General features: G+C 36.5%; 1 protein-coding gene across 2 annotated transcripts in view; it reads right to left on the bottom strand.

Annotated features, from left to right (window-relative positions):
- LOC140951683 (THO complex subunit 1-like) overlaps positions 1–21,698 on the bottom strand; it is a 47,547-nt gene that overhangs the window by 18,277 nt on the left and 7,572 nt on the right. Inside the window, exons 6-15 of one of the 2 annotated variants that reach the window (XM_073400991.1) lie at positions 17,305–17,353; positions 16,304–16,399; positions 16,065–16,138; positions 15,491–15,555; positions 14,883–14,991; positions 13,956–14,050; positions 13,096–13,141; positions 12,054–12,095; positions 11,167–11,225; positions 351–417 (exon numbers count right to left, since the gene is read on the bottom strand). In XM_073400991.1, coding sequence (XP_073257092.1) covers positions 351–417; positions 11,167–11,225; positions 12,054–12,095; positions 13,096–13,141; positions 13,956–14,050; positions 14,883–14,991; positions 15,491–15,555; positions 16,065–16,138; positions 16,304–16,399; positions 17,305–17,353 — 702 coding nt within the window. Of the gene's footprint in view, positions 1–350; positions 418–11,166; positions 11,226–12,053; positions 12,096–13,095; positions 13,142–13,955; positions 14,051–14,882; positions 14,995–15,490; positions 15,556–16,064; positions 16,139–16,303; positions 16,400–17,304; positions 17,354–21,698 lie in introns of both variants that reach the window. The other variant, XM_073400990.1, reaches the window with a different exon arrangement.

Here is a 21,698-nt window from a genome sequence, read left to right as displayed (position 1 = left end):
TAGTCAACTGCACTGTACATGTAAAAGGTGTCATGACATTCAAAGAGGGCAGATGGCCAATTTTTGTTGCTCAAAATATCTAAAATGCAGGGACCAACTCTGGTTGTCCGTTTTAAAGAGGTGTCCATCTTACAGAGGTGTCTGTTAAGAGACAGCAACTGTAGAATGCTCTATATTGAGCCCTTAGTACATGTATAATTATTGAATGCGAAGGATTTAAAATTGCCAGACCACCTGAGATAGTGTAAAGTACCGGTAAAGTGGGGGGATCTTTTATTCCACAGAAATGACCTAACAATCTGGAATTTTCTAGAGATTTCTTAGCAAAGGAAAAGTAACTATTTGTTTACCTCATACACTTGAGATGTCATTTCTTTCACCCAGGTACTTTGTGACTCATTTAAGACTTGATTTGCACTGTATTGTGGAACAAAATTAATGATTATAATCTTTAGCAATCTTTACCCAGACAATCTCAGGGCTATTATAGTCGTATAAAGTGTTGTTCTAACTCTTGAGTCTGTGGTGGAATCTTACAGTGTGACCATTCAAATAACACAGCTTTAGAAGTTCTTTTATATAGTACTAAATGTACTTACTTACTTCGAATAATAAATTTTAGTATATACACACTCAGTGATCTTGGTAATTCAAGCAATCTGATTGGTTAGCTATCTCGGACTATGACGTTATATTCACCGCGCTAGGCGGTGAATATAAAGCCGAACAAAATCGCTGTCGTGAACTGGGTGTTTTGCCAAAGTTTCAAAGTAAAACCTTTTTGAAAATACACGAATATCCAAGTGCTGATGACTTTGAAGGCAAGAAAAGACTTCATGGTGTTTAAACAGCGTGATTTATTGTGAAGTGGTTTACTTTAGTTGACTTTTTGTACGCTCGAAGCTATGTTTACCACTTCAGAGGAAAACGAGGTCGCTTTGTCACTGTTTTGTGATTTCGGGATTTTCTCGCAAGACCAATTTTGCCTATAAATAGAAGTTAATTTATGGAGAAGAGAGGAAGGCAAATATTTTCGAAAATTGTACGTGCCAGCAAGTTAACAAGGCAAAGAACTTTGGAGATAAACAACGCTCACCCTGATCGCAGCCGCTATTGACAGCATTTGCAAGAAGCGACGAAGAAAACTTTCTCATTCACGGTGAGTTGACAGAAACAAATAAAGCTCTAGATACTTTCCTTCTCAGAATTGGGTAGTAATTTAAATTTTCGGCGTTTTCTTTTAAACCGTTGAGCTTACAAAACTCGATACAAAAGGATTAAAACTATCATTTGCCATGTTTGAAGATACTGTAAAGATCTAACTTTTGTGCATCCACTGTTTACGACTTCGTGTTCACGCATGAATTTTCACCCGTCAATCAAACTAATCGTTTTTTAATGGTTTCCTTTCTGATTCTGTTGAGATCACTTCGTGTGAATATACTAAAACAATTATTCACCTCAGGCTCAGTTAATATTGTTGAATAATCCCCTCGACTTCGTCTTGGGGATTATTCAACAATATTAACTTCGCCTTCGGCGAATAATTGTTAATTATTGTTCTAACTCTTGAGTGAAAGGGTCAGTATTAGATTCCCTTGTTTTCCTATAGTCAAGCCATATGGTGAAAAAATTGTGCACTCTGGGGTAAAAGCACCAAATTTGGCATGGTAATAGTACTTGGGTTGCTGAACAATATTAGCTATGGACCCCAGTCACGGGGGAAATTTTGTACTCAGGGGGGTGGGGTGGTTGCAGTTTCCAATTTAACTGCCGTTATTGAAAAGAAAGCTACTATATCAACAGGGAATGGTGTCCTAGGGAAGTTCAACAAGGTCTATTTAATCCAACTTTCTAGGTGGCGTGGGGGGGAAGGTTTCAACACAGCTTAGGGGGAGGGGTAGGAGTATCTCTGTTTGCATGTTTGTATAAGTTTATGTTGTGAGGAAGAATACAATGACCTTTCCTGAATTCTGGGATAATTTTAAATCATTTAGCAATTAGTTTCTCCTCTGAACTTATTCTTCATCTCCATGGTAGTGGAGATGGTGGTGGTAGTGTCTATGGGGGACGGGGGGGGGGATGGGTGGGTTTTTTCTGGTGCAGTTAGCGCATGTTTCTTATATTATCAGTTAATCAACCTGCGGAAATAAACTAGGTGACTTAAGGCACTTTTTTAGGCTATTTAATACCCTGATCATCGTTACATCATTCATAAGAGGGTAGCAGGGGGGAGGAGTGTCCCGGCCCCGTTTCACATGTAAATTCTGACAAAATAATTTCACGTATCACATACGTTATAAACCATTTTTCACGATCCACGAATTTAGTCATAAACCGAAACCGGAAACCGCGCATGAAAAGCCCCTCCCACCCAGGGTACCCGTTACTCAAAGGGGTAAAGAACCAAAAACCACAGTCATCATGGATCACACTTCGCAGTTCAGTAAACGATGGCATCTTCTTTTCTTATCAGCAAGTGGGCAAGGTGATCTTAAAAGGTGTTAACGAGCACTTGAAACCATCGTCTCATTGACAAATACAATCTATTGGTACGAAATTACCGCTCTATGCGACAAGGAGATAAGTAAAACTCCTCCAGAGCGAGTGCGAATTTATCTTAACAGCAAATTTAAAATCACATTTCTGTCAAGATCAGTAGAAGCTCCTCGGTCTTCTTCTGAGTTCCTTTCGTGTCATTGTATTCCAACTCAACTCTCTCTCCAACGCGCAATTCTTTTGGGACATGTTTAAGGGAAGTGTTCCCGCAGAATCCTTTGTGGTGCATTGCATCGCTCTTCCATGCCCAGTAGCCCATTGTCACATTACGCTTTGGTCACATTTCGCACCCAGGGTATCATCTTTGCTAGGCAACTCTCTTGGTGTGCTGATATAGTGGAGAAGTTCTCGAGGTTTCTTCCCTTTTGTGCAAATAGCTGGAACTTTTTTGGCATCATTGACTCTTTGACTCCGGTTTGTGTGGTCAGACACTAGGATAACAAATCTCTCAAGCACCGGGGCATAGTGTCTTGAACACCCTTCAAAGTTTCCTAAGGGATGTAAAAAGTTCAGTGGCTTTTCCATAAGGCAGCCTTGTGGCCCAGGTGGTTTTCTCGTCCTAAGAAAGGGGATGTCTGATTGCATTTTGTGATTGCGTAATAAAAGTACAACATCCTATAACACTTTTCATCACTCGAGAGCCCTTATGATTGCTGTGCCATGTAAAGAACCAGTTGCAAGAGGAGGAACTAGGGTTATGGTGGATTTTATCGGCACCAGGAGACTTACATAAATTTGAAATGGATTCTCACAATGAATCTTCGCGACGTTAAATCACAAAGTTTAAAAAGCTATAAAGACCAGCTCAATTCTGTATGATTTTGCTTGACTGTGTCGCAATACTAGCTCCATCGGTCCAGGATGATCTCAATTATACTTTTTAAAAACTGAGAGATGTGAGGCTTGTTCACTATCAGTGTTTCTTTCTGTGGCGTTCTCCTAAACAATTGCATGGTGTTCACTTAAGGCATTAAAGACTTTGAGAATATCTCTATATGGCATTAAATCCACACATTGCTGTTATCAAATGTGTCAAAGATTTGTGTTGTGAACTTGCTGTGAAACATCACAGCAAATATAGCACTGCTCCAGTCTCAGCAGACATCTGCTGTCATATAACTGTTACCAGATGTCTGATTTTGTATGTTATGTTATATAACTGTTATCAGACTTCTGATGTTATATGTTATGTAATATAACTGTCATCAGACGTCCGATAACTGTTATATGATGTCAGACGTCTGCTAACAGTTACAAAAATGAGAGGTCTGATAACAGTTATATGACATCAGCCGTCTGATGTCACATAACTGTTATCAGACGTTATGTAACATAACATATAAAATCAGACATCAGACGTGTGACGGCAGTTATATGACAGCATATGTCTGCTGTCATATAACTATTAACACAGTTAACAGACGTTAACAGGTATAACATAACTCCTATACTATAACAAAACTGTTATATAACAGTATATATAACAGATATATATATATATATAACAGTATATATAACAGTTATATAACTGTTATATATGACAGTTATATAACAGACGTCTGATAACTGTTATATAACAGTAATGAAACTGATGATGATGTTATATAAAAGTAATGACACTGATGATGTTATATACCAGTTATATAACTGTTATATAACAGTATATATAACTGCTATATGACAGTTATATAACAGTTATATATAACTGTTATATTACAGTTATATAATAGTTATATAACTGTTATATATGACAGTTATATAACTGTTATATAACAGTATATATAACAGTAATGACACTGATGATGTTATATATTAATTATATGACAGTTATATAACTGTTATATAACAGTTATATATAGGTTATATAACTCTTATATTACAGTTATACAACTGTCATATAACTGTATATATCACAGTAATGACACTGATGATGATGTTATATAACAGTTATATAACTGTTATATAACAGTTATATAACTGTTATATAACAGTTATATAATAGTAATGACACTGATGACGATGACACATAACAGTTAAATAACATATATAACTGTTATATAACAGTTATATATAACTTATATAACTGTTATATTACAGTTATACAACTGTTATATAACAGTATATATAACAGTAATGACACTGATGACGATGTTATATAACTGTTATATGACTGTCATATAACTGTTATATAACAGTTATATATAAGTTATATAACTCTTATATTACAGTTATACAACTGTCATATAACTGTTATTTAACAGTTATATAACTGTATATATCACAGTAATGACACTGATGATGATGTTATATAACAGTTATATAATAGTAATGACACTGATGACGATGACATATAACAGTTAAATAACATATATAACTGTTATATAACTGCCATATAACTGTTATATAACAGTTATATAGAACTTATATAACTGTTAACAGTTATACAACTGTTATATATGACAGTTATATAACAGACGTCTGATAACTGTTATATAACAGTAATGAAACTGATGATGATGTTATATAAAAGTAATGACACTGATGATGTTATATACCAGTTATATAACTGTTATATAACAGTATATATAACTGCTATATGACAGTTATATAACAGTTATATATAACTGTTATATTACAGTTATATAATAGTTATATAACTGTTATATATGACAGTTATATAACTGTTATATAACAGTATATATAACAGTAATGACACTGATGATGTTATATATTAATTATATGACAGTTATATAACTGTTATATAACAGTTATATATAGGTTATATAACTCTTATATTACAGTTATACAACTGTCATATAACTGTATATATCACAGTAATGACACTGATGATGATGTTATATAACAGTTATATAACTGTTATATAACAGTTATATAACTGTTATATAACAGTTATATAATAGTAATGACACTGATGACGATGACACATAACAGTTAAATAACATATATAACTGTTATATAACAGTTATATATAACTTATATAACTGTTATATTACAGTTATACAACTGTTATATAACAGTATATATAACAGTAATGACACTGATGACGATGTTATATAACTGTTATATGACTGTCATATAACTGTTATATAACAGTTATATATAAGTTATATAACTCTTATATTACAGTTATACAACTGTCATATAACTGTTATTTAACAGTTATATAACTGTATATATCACAGTAATGACACTGATGATGATGTTATATAACAGTTATATAATAGTAATGACACTGATGACGATGACATATAACAGTTAAATAACATATATAACTGTTATATAACTGCCATATAACTGTTATATAACAGTTATATAGAACTTATATAACTGTTAACAGTTATACAACTGTTATATATGACAGTTATATAACAGACGTCTGATAACTGTTATATAACAGTAATGAAACTGATGATGATGTTATATAAAAGTAATGACACTGATGATGTTATATACCAGTTATATAACTGTTATATAACAGTATATATAACTGCTATATGACAGTTATATAACAGTTATATATAACTGTTATATTACAGTTATATGACAGTTATATAACTGTTATATAACAGTATATATAACAGTAATGACACTGATGATGTTATATATTAATTATATGACAGTTATATAACTGTTATATAACAGTTATATATAAGTTATATAACTCTTATATTACAGTTATACAACTGTCATATAACTGTATATATCACAGTAATGACACTGATGATGATGTTATATAACAGTTATATAACTGTTATATAACAGTTATATAATAGTAATGACACTGATGACGATGACACATAACAGTTAAATAACATATATAACTGTTATATAACAGTTATATATAACTTATATAACTGTTATATTACAGTTATACAACTGTCATATAACTGTTATATAACAGTTATATATGATAGTTATATAACTGTTATATAACAGTACATATAACAGTAATGACACTGATGACGATGTTATATAACTGTTATATGACTGTCATATAACTGTTATATAACAGTTATATATAAGTTATATAACTCTTATATTACAGTTATACAACTGTCATATAACTGTTATTTAACAGTTATATAACTGTATATATCACAGTAATGACACTGATGATGATGTTATATAACAGTTATATAATAGTAATGACACTGATGACGATGACATATAACAGTTAAATAACATATATAACTGTTATATAACTGCCATATAACTGTTATATAACAGTTATATAGAACTTATATAACTGTTAACAGTTATACAACTGTCATATAACTGTTATATAACAGACGTCTGATAACTGTTATATAACAGTATATATAACTGTTATATGACAGTTATATAACTGTTATAACAGTATATATAACAGTAATGACACTGATGATGATGTTATATAACAGCTATATAACATAAATAGCTTTTATATAACTGCCATATAACCGTTGTATAACAGTTATATGTAACTGTTATACAACAGTTATATAACTGTCATATAACTGTTATATAACTTATATTACTATTATATAACAGTTATACAACTGTCATATAACTGTTATTTAACAGTTATATGACAGTTATTTAACAGTTATATATACATACATACATACATACATACATTTATTTGAAAAAGCAGGTTAAGTTACATAAAATGGCAGCGAAAGGCTGATGTGGACCTGCATCTAAAATAAGTTAAACAAGACGCCTAAAGTCGTTTCCGTGGGATGCGTTGGTCTATGGAAGAATAATGGCGTTCTTTCTAGGTTAATGGAACAAAACAAAACAAAACATCCGCTTGCTTTATCCAGGGTCGAACCCAGGGTTACAAAGTTCGATAAAGTTCCAATGTTTTAATCCAAGATGAAAGTTTAATATTCCAAGATGCTCTTGATACGGTTAAAAATTAATTGCAATGTGTTTCCAAGGTCTCAAAGTTAACATGGTTCCAATGATTATCCCTGATTCCAAGGTATAATGAGTTTACTCATGTCCTGATCCGTGTCCCATCCAGAAGTCCAATCCATGCCGAGAGCGAGTCGTCGATCGACGAGGACAATATTTTCGCGATTTCAACGCCAGTCGTCAAGGGTACGAGTTGAAATTTACGCGATTTAACGTCCCATCGTCCAGGTGTTTTCGATAAGAAAAGAAAAAAACTGAACTCTAGCTGTGCTCGGCAAAAACTGGCGAACTCCGAATGGAAAAATCTATCGGAAATCACGGCCCGAAACCAGACGCTACTAAAACCTTATGAAAAAGCTAGACTTAAACAAAAAAGAATCATGAAGGAAAGAAATAATTTGGCTTAGGTCGCCTTTCATGACTTGCCAGTATCCCGAAGGATTTCGCTGGTTAACAAGCCATCCTAAACCACGAGTGGGAAAACTCAAGGGCGACAAATTTGGCAAGAAACGTTCTGATTTCAACGTTCTTCAGAGGAAGCAAATCGATTAAAAATCGATACAGATTTTGTACAATCTGATTGGTCGGCTTGGAAGAAGAGATAATCGATAAAGATTTTAGGCAATCCTATTGGCTGGCTTTGCAATTTTGGGTACAACCGAACCGGATTTTTACCGTGGGAGTGCCACAGGCATCCCACGGAATAAAAAGTAAGGTGATGTAAAATGTATGAATAAAATCAAGTTAAAAATATACATAGTCATTGTGTTTGTTACCTATCATAGGAGCTCTAAATTAGAAATTATTAATGTCCTTGGAAAATCTACGTAAAATTTGCTTGAAATTGTCTTTACTTATCGTCTCATTTATATTAATTAATCTATTAAGAAATGACCAAATTGTTGGTCCTCTATATTGAATAGATTGTTTGCCAATTTCATGTTTGACACGTGGAATAACAAATTGGCCTCCCCTTCGTGAAGGTCTACTGCCAGACTTTAAAGTAAATAAAGATGCAAGGCTGTCAGGAACATTATGTTTGATAACATCAAACATGAACAGCAGTAAGCGTCTATTATAGAAGTATGACAAGGGAAGCCAGTTATATAACAGTTATATAACTGCTATATACCATATATAACTGTTATATAACTGTTCCATAACTCTTATATAACTGTTATATAACATCATCATCAGTTATATAACATCATTATCAGTTAAATAACAGCAGACATCTGCTGTCATATAACTGTTATCAGACGTCTGACATCATATAACTGTTATTAGACGTCTGATTTTATATCTTATGTTATATAACTGTTATCAGACGTCTGATGTTAGATATCCTTTTCTCCTCAACTCGGCACTTTTATTTTTGATAATTGTAAAGATAACAATAGAGTGTGAGAGAGATCAATATATTATTGAAAACAAGAGAAAACCAAAGGTTATGGAGTGATGGCGACAACGATGGAAGATGAAAATGCTGTTACTCCAATGCTGTGCTTTGCACAAGTTTCACTTGATAGCTGTTCCAAACACGCGTGATCAGATTCTTAGTGACCAGAGAAGATCCAGATGCGAGTGATCAAATTGCTTTCTGTGAATTCCATTCATCCTTATAAGTGGAAGTTCAAACGAATGCCGGCTACATACCTGCGATGCATGCATAATAATAACCTGAAGATGAAAACTGCGGGCTACTCTTGTCGCCCGCAATAAAAGTGGTTAATAACTCTCTGTTGCATGTCGTTGAAGGTCTCGGTAAGTGTCTCATGTTTTATTTTTGCGGTAGTTTGGCTGAGCAATTAAATTCCTAAAAAGTGCAATTCACTTCAATCAAAGTGTAAAAATGAAACATCTTATCTTTCCAAGGGTGAAAAACGGCATACTGTCTCTCACAAACGAGAGAGCAAAAAGACCAGCCATTCCTGTCCACCATGCAGAATTTCCTTGAGTAGCCTGACCTTTTGTTTCTTCCGTGTGCAGTCTTGTTTGTTCCATCAGGAGGTGTCTCAAAAATATATTATTGAAGTGTTTTGATGTGTCAGGGGGTGCATGTATAATATTGTAATGCTTTAACTTAAATTAATTCCGCCCTTCAGAACTCAACTTGCTTCTACGTGGCTTTCCCGAGTGACAAGAATCACTTGCACACTCTTTTAAAATAATTTTAGAAAACCTCTCAGAAAAGTAAGTAACGGGTATTTTATAGGATTACCTTGCACTACTTTGAAGAAAATGGGCATGCAAAAGTTTTTTAGGCCGCTTTCTTCCCGTTTTTGAGTCTTTTCGGGACCAAAACAAAAAGGCCATGACCCCTCCCCCCCAAGGGCACAATGTGCCTCCCCCCGTGCATATTTGAGTGGGGTCCATGGCTAAAAATAATTAGTGCAACTAGTACTATCACTGTGCCGAGTTTGATGCTTTTACCCCAAAGTGCACAATTCAGCTATTTTTTTACACCATATAGCTGGACTACTAATACGGGGTGTCCGAAAAGTTCGTCCCTCTACTTTATAAGTCTGTATTTCAGAACGATTGGACTTGGTAAGCAAATCATTTCAACAAAAGTTGTGTCTTTCAATATAATTTACTATTTTCATACTTGTTGTGCCATCTTTTGACTGGAATATTCTATTTGTGTACTCCCACACCAAAGGTGCGCGTGTGCGAGTATATTTTCCAGCCACACATTTTTTGTATTTCATAGCCCGAATCACTCGAACTCCTTCCTTGTTTTTTGTGAATATCACGAAAGATAAACCCCGTTAATGCAAAAACGTTCAGCAGTGTGAGAGCATAAGCCTATATACTTCGACTTACTAGCTTATCTCTTGTAGAAATTGCTAAAAGACTGGAAAAATCCGAATGTTGGGTGGTAGAATGATCATGGAGAAATGAAGGTTTTGAAGGCAAGAAACTAAGGGGAAGACCAAAAGCCCTGAATAAAGCAGCTAAAATAGTTTTAAAGAAGGCTAGATACAAAATAGGAGACTCGACAAGGAAGCTCAGTCTCACATAGTGGGCAAGCCAAATAAAAGGGTCATGAAAAACTGTTTGAAATGTTTAAAATTAGAGGCCCCTGAGATGGCAAAAAAACGTCTGCCAATTAACACCCAGCTCGTTTCAAATTTGTAAAGAATTGCAAAAGCCTTGCTGTGGAAGGGGGCCGGGATGATTATCGTTTTTGGATCAAAGGCCAAAATAAATTTTTTGTCAGCTGCCTAAACTAAACAAATATTGTTTGGGGGTTGAACTGGATCCTGCGCACCAGGTGATAAAAAAGCTCAAAATGGATCATTTGTGGGTCTACACGCTGTATCCCAGTTCTTGCCGCAACGGCTACAGAATGTGATAAAGAAACAAAAAGGGCATGGGAGTTACTGAAATTCTGAACACATGTACTTGATAGAGAAATAAACATCTTCTAGAAATGTCATGTAAAAATAAAGTTTTGATCAAAAGTTATAGTGCATGAAATTAGAGGAACGATCTTTTGGGACACCCTGTATTTAGAGCTGTCACCAAAGGACAGGCATTAATTTCTCCCTGCTGTTATGACCACGACTGTTCGCTACTTTCACTGGAAACAAAAGAAAATGAAGCCAATATGCTTCAATAAGAGCATGAATACCAGTGGGTGTTAGTGCAAAGTTCACAGTCTTTAAAAGAATGCAGACTCACCTTTTAAATTTTACATTTCCAACAAGGTACTGATAAATTATCAACATTTGTACAAGAATCTGTAAAAAAAACAAAGACCACTGTGCTGTTAGGATAATAACATACCGATACATTCTAACTCCTCAAAATTTCACACAAATGTTTAATGGAAGTGTCATTTTACAGAAATTATAACCAAAAACCGTGGACTGTTATTTGACGTAGTCCATTCATTGTGGTTAGTGTCCAACAAAACAGACTGAATGCTGCTAAATTGCCATTCATCTATATGTTGGATCAATGTCACATTATACAAAATAAAGTGTGTAATCGCACTTTCCTTTTTCAAACTGATTTAAAAAGGTGAATTTTTAAATTGCTGGGTTAACTGCGTAATATCATTTTTACATTGGTCACCCTAATATAGCATGAGAAAGCAGCTAACATTTTGTAATGTCGCCACTGGTTTTTCCACAAAATGAAGTCTGATGATCGACTACAGAAATCCCATCCTGGGTAGTGCCGCATCTTTAGAATGGTATTTCTGAGGTTGTACATCAGGCCCCAGTTGCTCAAAAGGTGGATAAAGCTATCCACCAGATAAATCTCTAACCAGTGGATAATGCAATTATTGGTTTTGTTAATGCTTATCCACTGGATAGAGAGTTATCCGGTGGATAGCACTATCCAACGTTTAGACAACTGAGGCCAGACGTCATTTCACTGGGACATCAGTGATGGCATTGCAAAATGTTTTCTGAAGGTTAGCCACCCAATGCATTATTTTCTGTCAAATGATAATTTAGTGTCCCCCAGGCATAACTTTAGTGACAGTGAATCCTTGAAGAAGGCAAACTAATAAAAATTTATTTAACTTGAATTTTGTAGAGGCATAATGGTCGACTTACAGTTCTCCTGAAATTGCTGTCACTCAGTTGAAGATCAAGGAGCTGGATAAAGAATGAAACACATACAGTATCAGGAGGTCTGAATTAACAAAACCAATTTACACATACAGTCAAACCCTGCAAAAAATTACCCGGTAAAGGAAACTGTCCATAATATTGAGCTGTCCCCATTAAGTGGGTGCCCATAAAGCAGAGTTTGACTGTACCACTCATCTAACTGATGGCCAGAACCTCAATATACACATTGCCAACTGGATTATTTCAAAAGCTGACATTTAAATGTACATATCAAAATGTACATGTACTGAGAAACTTTGATGCTTTGTGGCTAAATGTAATTTAGGCAAGGTTAATCTCGAGCTAATGCTGCCAGCAGTCTTGCCAAGTTTGCACATGATCTGTGGGGGCGCCTCTTTGGAGTTCGCAGGGGCAAACCTCATACAGCCTTGCTCTCTAGCGATCGTTGCGATCAGTACTTTTGTGAGTGAATCTTTGCGGATTCATAAGCCCCACCCTCCCTTCCCAGGGGGCTACTTGACTTCAGAGGTAAGTATCGGGTTAGGTAAGTATTTCCACTGGACTAGTTTCAATGTGATGGCGCCTGTTAGCGGCTGCTACTGGGGTGGTTTCCGCTTGCCAGGTTGCCATGGAGACCTCCCTGCGGTGCCAGATTACCTCGGGCCCTTCCCCACTAACTTTTAAGGCACCAGTTCCCAAGCTCATCAGTTGGCGATGAGTTTAATGGAAAGGGGATTTTGTCAGGATATTAAAAGGTAAAGCAACCATACACCTGTATTCTATGTCGACAACTTGTGACAGTAATTCAACTGAAAAACTTGAGGATGATAGTGAGCTCATCACTTTTACCCCCTCTCTCCATAAATGTTCCATTTTAAGGGTATTTACCTGTAAAGCTAGTTAAAGCTACAAAGAATTAAGAAAAGTTGAAACAAGGATGTGACGTCACTGGGGATAGAATCCGGCCACTCAAACTCCTTTTCTGAAAACCCTTTCATAAACTACAATTGTATGAAAATATTACCTTCTCATTAGTCAAAAACTTGGCAAAATAACGAGCCTCGTCCTTACTAAGAAGATAACAAATAAAAACAATTTTTATTATCATAATTATTATTACCATCAATTGCACTCTAACAAACAACACGGAAGCATTCACACATCCCCATCTCGAAAGCGCATACAAATTGAAAGGCAACAGACTATAAAATGACGATATCTCTTAGTACAAAATAATTATTTACCTGATGTAACCCTTCATAAGAAGGATGCCTTAGTAAAATGCGTGCAATTCCACAACAATACAATGTATTTAAAGGCTAATGGTCCAAATTAAAACCTACAATTGTAAACCAACTGCAGAACATTTAAGGACTCACCCACACTGTGAGCACAGTGTTACTGACCAGAAACATTGCTGGCCCCAGTTGCCCAAAAGATGGATAGCGACATCCGATAAATCACTATCCGATGGATGAGTATTAAAGACAACAATTGCACTGTCCAATGGATAAAGATTCTCCCAATGGATTGTGCAATCCAGCTTTTGAACAGCTGGGGCCTGTTCCTGACACTGGAGTTGGCTCTGATTTTAGAATTACGGTCTGGTTCAAGGAGAAATAGAATTGGAGACAAAATGCATAAACTAAAAAGTTTTCAAGAGAAAGTAGGAAGTGTGACTTGCTAGTTGGTGCCAACCGGAGACATGGCAACAAAATTAAAGGGAAAAATAATGTCATGTATAATATTAAGATAAAAGAAATTCTTGTGATAAATCAAGACTTCAAGTTAGAGGGCTTTGATAAACAATGAAAGGGATAATTCAGCTGAAAATGGCCGATTTTCAGTAAACAGGGCTGTTATGGTATTACTGTCTGTTTGTACCTTCCTCCAAGATTCTTTAAGTCCCACGCCTTCTTTTTCCATGTAACATGCTCTAGTTTGTGACTTCTAAACACATTCAAGACTTGTTTTGTATTCTGCAGAAAATTGAGACAAGTGATAGGTTTGTGTCTTGCCTCATGTACATAAAAGAATCAGTCAAGAGCCAAGCAAAGTCCATTAACTCATTTAAAACCAAATTTAATGAATTTCAATGCTGCTAAAATGTAAGTGAAAAACATACAATTTTGTCCTCCAACTTTGAAACCATTACTTTTGTAACTACATTCTAACAAACCCTGTTATAATGGTAACAAATACAGTTATTTGTGCTCTTTTATGTGTTACATCAGGTCAAATTTGATAACAGGTTCGAATTTTTTTTACCTAGATTGATTATCAATTTTCTTTGTCTCTTAGGAGGCAATGGTTAATGGCAATTAGCAAGTAATGATAATGATAATAATAACAATAATAATAATAATAATAATAATAATAACATACATGTATCAAGTGTTACATGGATTATACATAATAATTAACTAAGAATGTGCTGCGGAACATATTCATGTGTATTAATTAAAAATAGCTACATTGGTTGTAAATTGTAATTAAAACTAAGTCTTTTAATAAAAGAATTTTTCAAGAACTCAGTATTACAAGTCGGAAGTGTAGGCTTGACTTGTCTAAGCTTAAAAGTAGCCGGATTAATCCTGGTAAGGGAGTGGTAAAAAGGATGACACTCCCTTTTGCTTTTAAAACTTCTTGAAAATACATTTATTGGACTTTTCTAGCCAATTAAAACTGGATTTAGGAGAGGACATGAACCTACGTTTATGATAACAATCCAGTATTAACCAAGTTTAAAAGTATCTATAAAATAAATACCATTGGGCTACAAACACCACTGACAGTTACATGCAAACTTACATCTGTGAATGGCTTCCATGCTGCAGCAGTGTAACACTGAGTTGGGTTTCTAAAATAGTCTTGTAGTGCCCAAAATTTCTTGTACAGATTAAAATCAATTGGGACATTACTACTGCAAGAGAAAAATAATAATGCTTTTTACAAACGTTTCTATTCTTACTTATTGTTCCAGAAATGTTTTGAATCTCAAAAAAATTCCAGGAAAATCCATAATAATAATATTATTCCCAACAGCATGTCAACAAGTAAATTGTGAAACAAAGAAGACAGACACATAGCAAAATGTTCTTGTAAATGAAATGGGCTAACATCATCCCTACAATCACCTTCCAGCCAAACCTTACAGTTAGAACCTATCATAAAGGACATCTCCTGTAAGCAACCGCAGTCACTTTTTGGGCCTGAAAGATTTAGAATTTTCTTTTGTTTTTAAATTTTGTAAGCTACAACATGGAGCTACACATTATTGTATGATGTTACTTAGAAATTTCATGCAACAAATAATCTTCCACGAAGTAGATGTGTCCATACATCTTTCTCGTAAGTGACCACTGTAATTCTTTGCATTTTTGGTGTATTCACAAGTTTTTCCTTTGAGTCAACATTACCTTGATGTTAATTCACCAGCTTCTCTATCATCCACCTCCATTTCACTTCCTGTGCTAGATTTGTCCTGTAAAATAGACATTATTTTAACCCTTTAAGCCCCAATATACATGTACAAATTCTCCAAACTGATCTCTATACATTTCCTTAAAGAATGAGTTGAGAGAATTTGATAAAAGATCAAAGCATTTTCTCTTAGGTGATCATGTCATTAATTCTCATAACCTAATCTCTTGACATTGTATGGATATTGTTAGGAGAAAATTGATGTTGGTCACTATTGGGACTTGAAGGGTTAAGGAGAGAAGAAACATGTAACCTGACATCATCAGAACATGTCTGTGAACAAAAGGTCATCATCATCATCATCATCAGTTTTCTAGCCTGTTCTCCTTTTATTCATTTAATTCTTGAGAATAATTATATTTTTAACCAGCCTTTGTTTAAATACATATCATGTAAATCTGCTGTATTAATTTTGTTTGATGAAAACGTACCAGGCCGTACAATAAAGTATGACCCACTTGGCAATCTCAGCACATGTACTAATAATAGGGGTAATATCAAATGACCCACCTTCAGATCTGTTGCTGTTCTTTGAGTGTAAGTGGTGATGTTTTCATAATTAAAATGACTCATTAAATTCAGACCTAAAAACATCATTGAAAAGATCAGTACTGTGAAATAAATACAGTAGTATGTGTAAATGAAGCAACAATAATTTAAACTTAAAAATAACTTTGAAGATTGGTCCCAACCTCCATTACTTTAGTTTACTTTTGCAAAATTAAACACTAAAATAGATAAAAACAAACCTGACTTTTCGGAAAGAGGAAACAACCTTGCCAAAAATAACTGTATCCTTCCACAAAATACTGTATTTTGTGATGTTGATAAACGGCGTAATAAATCTATGAAAATCAAACACAGGGTCAGAGTTATTTTTTACCAAAGCCAATTTATTGTACAAAGTAGGCACATTTTATTTTTTATAAGTATTGTATAGAATATTTTTAACTCTAGCCAAGGGATTTTTATATTTTTTTCGAAAACAGGTTTTTGTCTTTGGATTTTGATTGGCGCTCATCGATGGTTGTATACTGTGATATCTTATCAGATGTAAAGTTTTTACATTTTTATTATATAGATACAAGTGTTTTACTGGAAAATATCCCACTCCTAAAATTCATAAAAACTACATCCAGGACCTGAGTGGTTTATTTTCCAGCGTGCAAAGAAAGTACTGTCCGACAGCCCGGGGCTAGTGGATTTTGCTATCGGGCTAGTGAATTCTGTTTTTAACTTGCCCGACGGGCTAGTGATGTTTTATGAGGAATTTGAATAACAGAAGAACAACAAGTTTTTGGGGCTAGTTGAAATGACGTCTGGGCTAGTAAATACTAGCTTCAGCTTGCCCAAATGGCAAGCTGTAAAAATGATTTTCTTTGCACCCTGTTTTCCATAATCTCACACATGAGTTTATCCATGACGTAATTTCGGTATTTGTAGGCATCTTTCTTTTTGGCAAATAAAAATCTATTACATTATTGATGTCTTTTTGTCTATATAATAAAAAGAACATTACACGGCAGCTTGAAGACATGAATTTTATTTTCTTGTGGCAAAAACAACATTTTACTCACTTGTGGCGCTCGTTTGTAAAATATTGTTTTGTCACTCAAAAATAAAATTCATATCTTCACGTCACCATGTAATATCCTCTATATATTTCTTATTTGCTGTATGGACCCAATTAATTACAGCAAATAAAAACAGCATTAACACCACTGAAATACAGCAAAATCAGCATCCTTACCATTGCCAATTCTGAGAAGAAGGTTCTTTCCAGCAGAGAAGAACAAGGGCTGAAAAAGATTAAAAAGAAAGTTTATATAATCTTTCAATTTACTACAGTACTATACTATAGAGCATTTTCTTATGACATCATAGCGGCTGTATTGGTGTTACAAAACAATGAAAGGGTGGCCACATTGGTGTTCAAAACAAATCCTGTGGAAGTTAGACTCTTTTGTTCCTCCACCATGACTGTTCCACCATGACTGCTCAAGCATAACTGTTCCACCGTCACTGTTCCACTATGACTGTTCCACCGTCACTGTTCCACCATGACTGTTCCACCATTACTGTTCCACTATTACTGTTCCACCATGACTGTTCCACCATCCCTGTTCCACCATGACTGTTCCACCATGACTGTTTCACTGTTACTGTTCCACCATCACTGTTCCACTATTACTGTTCAACGATGACTGTTCCACCATAATTGTTCCACCATGACTGTTCCACTATAACTCTTCCACCATTGCTGTTCCACTATGACTGTTCCACCATTACTGTTCAACCGTCACTGTTCCACTATTACTGTTCCACCATCACTGTTCCACTGTTACTGTTCCACTATTACTGTACCACCATGAGTGTTCCACCATTACTGTCCCAAGGTCACTGTTCCACCATGCCTGTTCCACTATTTCTGTTCCACCATAACTGTTCCATAATGACTGTTCTACCATTACTGTTCCACCGTCACTGATCCACCATCACTATTCTACCATCACTGTTCCACCACCACTGTTCAACCATGACTGTTTCCCTATGACTGTTCTACCATTACTGTTCCACTATTACTGTTGTGGCATGACTGTTCCACCATTACTGTTCCACTGTTACTGTTCCACTATTACTGTTCCACCATTACTATTCCACTGTCACTGTTAAACTATTACTGTTTAATGATGACTGTTCCACGATGACTGTTCCCCCATGACAGTTCCACCATGACTGTTCCACCGTCACTGTTCCATCATGACTGTTCCACCGTCACTGTTCCACTATGACTGCTTCACCATTACTGTTCCACTAATACTGTTCCACCATGACTGTTCAACTGTCACTGTTCCACTCTTACTGTTCCACCATAACTGTTCCACCATTACTGTTCCACCGTCACTGTTTCACCATGATTGTTCCACAATTACCATTTCATCATAATTGTTCCACCATAACCGTTCCACCATAAGTGTTACAGCATGACTCTTCTCAGTCACTGTTCCACCATGACTGTTCCACCATGACTGTTCCACAAAGACTGTTCCACTGTGACTGTTCCACCATCACTGTTCCACCATCACTGTTCCACCGTCACTATTCAACTATAACTGTTCCACCATGACTGTTCCACTACTACTGTTCCATCATGACTGTTCAACCATGAATGTTCCACTATTACTGTTCCACCATTACTGTTCCACCATCACTCTTCCACTATTACTGTTGCGGCATGACTATTCCACCATTACCGTTCTACTGTTACTGTTCCACTTTTACTGTTCCACCATTACTATTCCACCGTCACTGTTCCACTATTACTGTTTAACCATGACTGTTCCACCATGACAGTTACACCATGACTGTTCCATCATGACTGTTCCACCGTCACTGTTCCACTATGACTGTTTCCCCATTACTGTTCCACTAATACTGTCCCACCATGACTGTTCCACCATCCCTGTTCCACCATGACTGTTCCACCATGACCTGTTCCATCAAGACTGTTCCACCATGACTGTTCCACTCTGACTGTTCCACCTTGATTGTTCCACCATGACTGTTCCACTATTACTGTTCCACTATGACTGTTCCACCTTGATTGTTCCACAATGACAGCTCCACTATTACTGTTCAACCATGACTGTTCCACCGTCACTGGTCAACTATTACTGTTTAACGATGACTGTTCCACCATGACAGTTACACCATGACTGTTCCATCATGATTGTCCCACTGTCACTGTTCCATCATGGCTGTTCCACCGTCACTGTTCCACTATGACTTTTTCACCATTACTGTTCCACTAATACTGGTCCACCATGACTGTTCAACGGTCACTGTTCCACCATCACTGTTCCACCATGACTCTTCCACTATTACTGTTCCATCATGACCTGTTCCACCAAGACTGTTCCACCATGACTGTTCCACTATTACTGTTCCATCATGACCTGTTCCACCAAGACTGTTCCACCATGACTGTTCCACCAAGACTGTTCCACCATGACTGTTCCACAATGACTGTTCCACCATGACTGTTCCACCAAGACTGTTCCACCAAGACTGTTCCACCATCACTGTTCCACCGTCACTGTTCCACTATAACTGTTCCACCATGACTGTTCGACTATTACTGTTCCACCATGACTGTTCCACTATTACTGTTCCACCGTGACTGTTCCACTATTACTGTTCCACCATGAATGTTCCACTATTACTGTTCCACCATGACTGTTCCACCATGACTGTTCCACCATTACTGTTCCACCATGACTTTTCCACCAAGACTGTTCCACCATGACTGTTCAACCATCTCTGTTCCACCATCACTGTTCCACCGTCACTTTTCCACTACAACTGTTCCACCATGACTGTTCCACTATTACTGTTCCACCATGACAGTTCCACCATTATTGTTCCACCACGAATGTTCCACTATTACTGTTCCACCATACATGACTGTTCCACTATTACCGCTCCACCATGTCTGTTCCACCATGACTGTTCCACAATGACTGTTCCACCATCACTGTTCCACCATCACTGTTCCACTATTACTGTTGCAGCATGACTTTTCCACCATTACTGTTCCACTATTACTGTTCCACAATGAGTGTTCCACCATTACTGTCCCAACGTCACTATTCCTGTTCCACCATTACTGTTCCACCATGACTGTTCCACCATTACTGTTCCACCGTCACTGTTCCACCATGACTGTTCCACCGTCACTGTTCGACCATGACTGTTCCACTATGACTATTCCACTATGATTGTTCCACCATTACTGTTCCACCATCACTGTTCTACTATTACTGTTGCGGCATGACGGTTCCACCATTACTGTTCTACTATTACTGTTCCACCATTACTATTCCACTGTCACTGGTCCACTATTACTGTTTAACGATGACTGTTCCACGATGACTGTTCCACCATGATTGTTCCACCATGACTGTTCCACTATAACTGTTCCACCATTACTGTTCTACTATGACTGTTCCACCATTACTGTTCCACCGTCACTGTTCCACTACAACTGTTCCACCATGACTGTTCCACTATTACTGTTCCACCATGACAGTTCCACCATGATTGTTCTACCACGAATGTTCCACTATTACTGTTCCACCATACATGACTGTTCCACTATTACCGTTCCACCATGTCTGTTCCACCATGACTGTTCCACAATGACTGTTCCACCATCACTGTTCCACCATCACTGTTCCACTATTACTGTTGCGGCATGACTTTTCCACCATTACTGTTCCACTATTACTGTTCCACAATGAGTGTTCCACCATTACTGTCCCAACGTCACTATTCCTGTTCCACCATTAGTGTTCCACCATGACTGTTCCACCATTACTGTTCCACCGTCACTGTTCCACCATGACTGTTCCACCGTCACTGTTCGACCATGACTGTTCCACTATGACTGTTCCACTATGACTGTTCCACCATTACTGTTCCACCATCACTGTTCCACTATTACTGTTGCGGCATGACGGTTCCACCATTACTGTTCCACTATTACTGTTCCACCATTACTATTCCACTGTCACTGGTCCACTATTACTGTTTAACGATGACTGTTCCACGATGACTGTTCCACGATGATTGTTTCACCATGACTGTTCCACTATAACTGTTCCACCATTACTGTTCCACTATGACTGTTCCACCATTACTGTTCAACCGTCACTTTTCCACTATTACTGTTCCACCATCACTGTTCCACTGTTACTGTTCCACTATTACTGTACCACCATGAGTGTTCCACCATTACTGTCCCAAGGTCACTGTTCCACCATGCCTGTTCCACTATTTCTGTTCCACCATAACTGTTCCATCATGACTGTTCTACCATTACTGTTCCACCGTCACTGATCCACCATCACTATTCCACCATGGCTGTTCCACCATCACTGTTCCACCATCACTGTTTCCCTATGACTGTTCTACCATTACTGTTCCACTATTACTGTTGCAGCATGACTGTTCCACCATTACTGTTCCACTGTTACTGTTCCACTATTACTGTTCCACCATTACTATTCCACTGTCACTGTTCCACTATTACTGTTTAATGATGACTGTTCCACGATGACTGTTCCCCATGACAGTTCCACCATG

The sequence above is a fragment of the Porites lutea genome, chromosome 11, assembly GCF_958299795.1.
Source record: "Porites lutea chromosome 11, jaPorLute2.1, whole genome shotgun sequence".
Lineage (NCBI taxonomy): Eukaryota > Metazoa > Cnidaria > Anthozoa > Scleractinia > Poritidae > Porites > Porites lutea.
The sequence above is the reverse complement of the archived record's forward strand: the minus strand, read 5'-3'. Positions and strand labels throughout refer to the sequence as shown.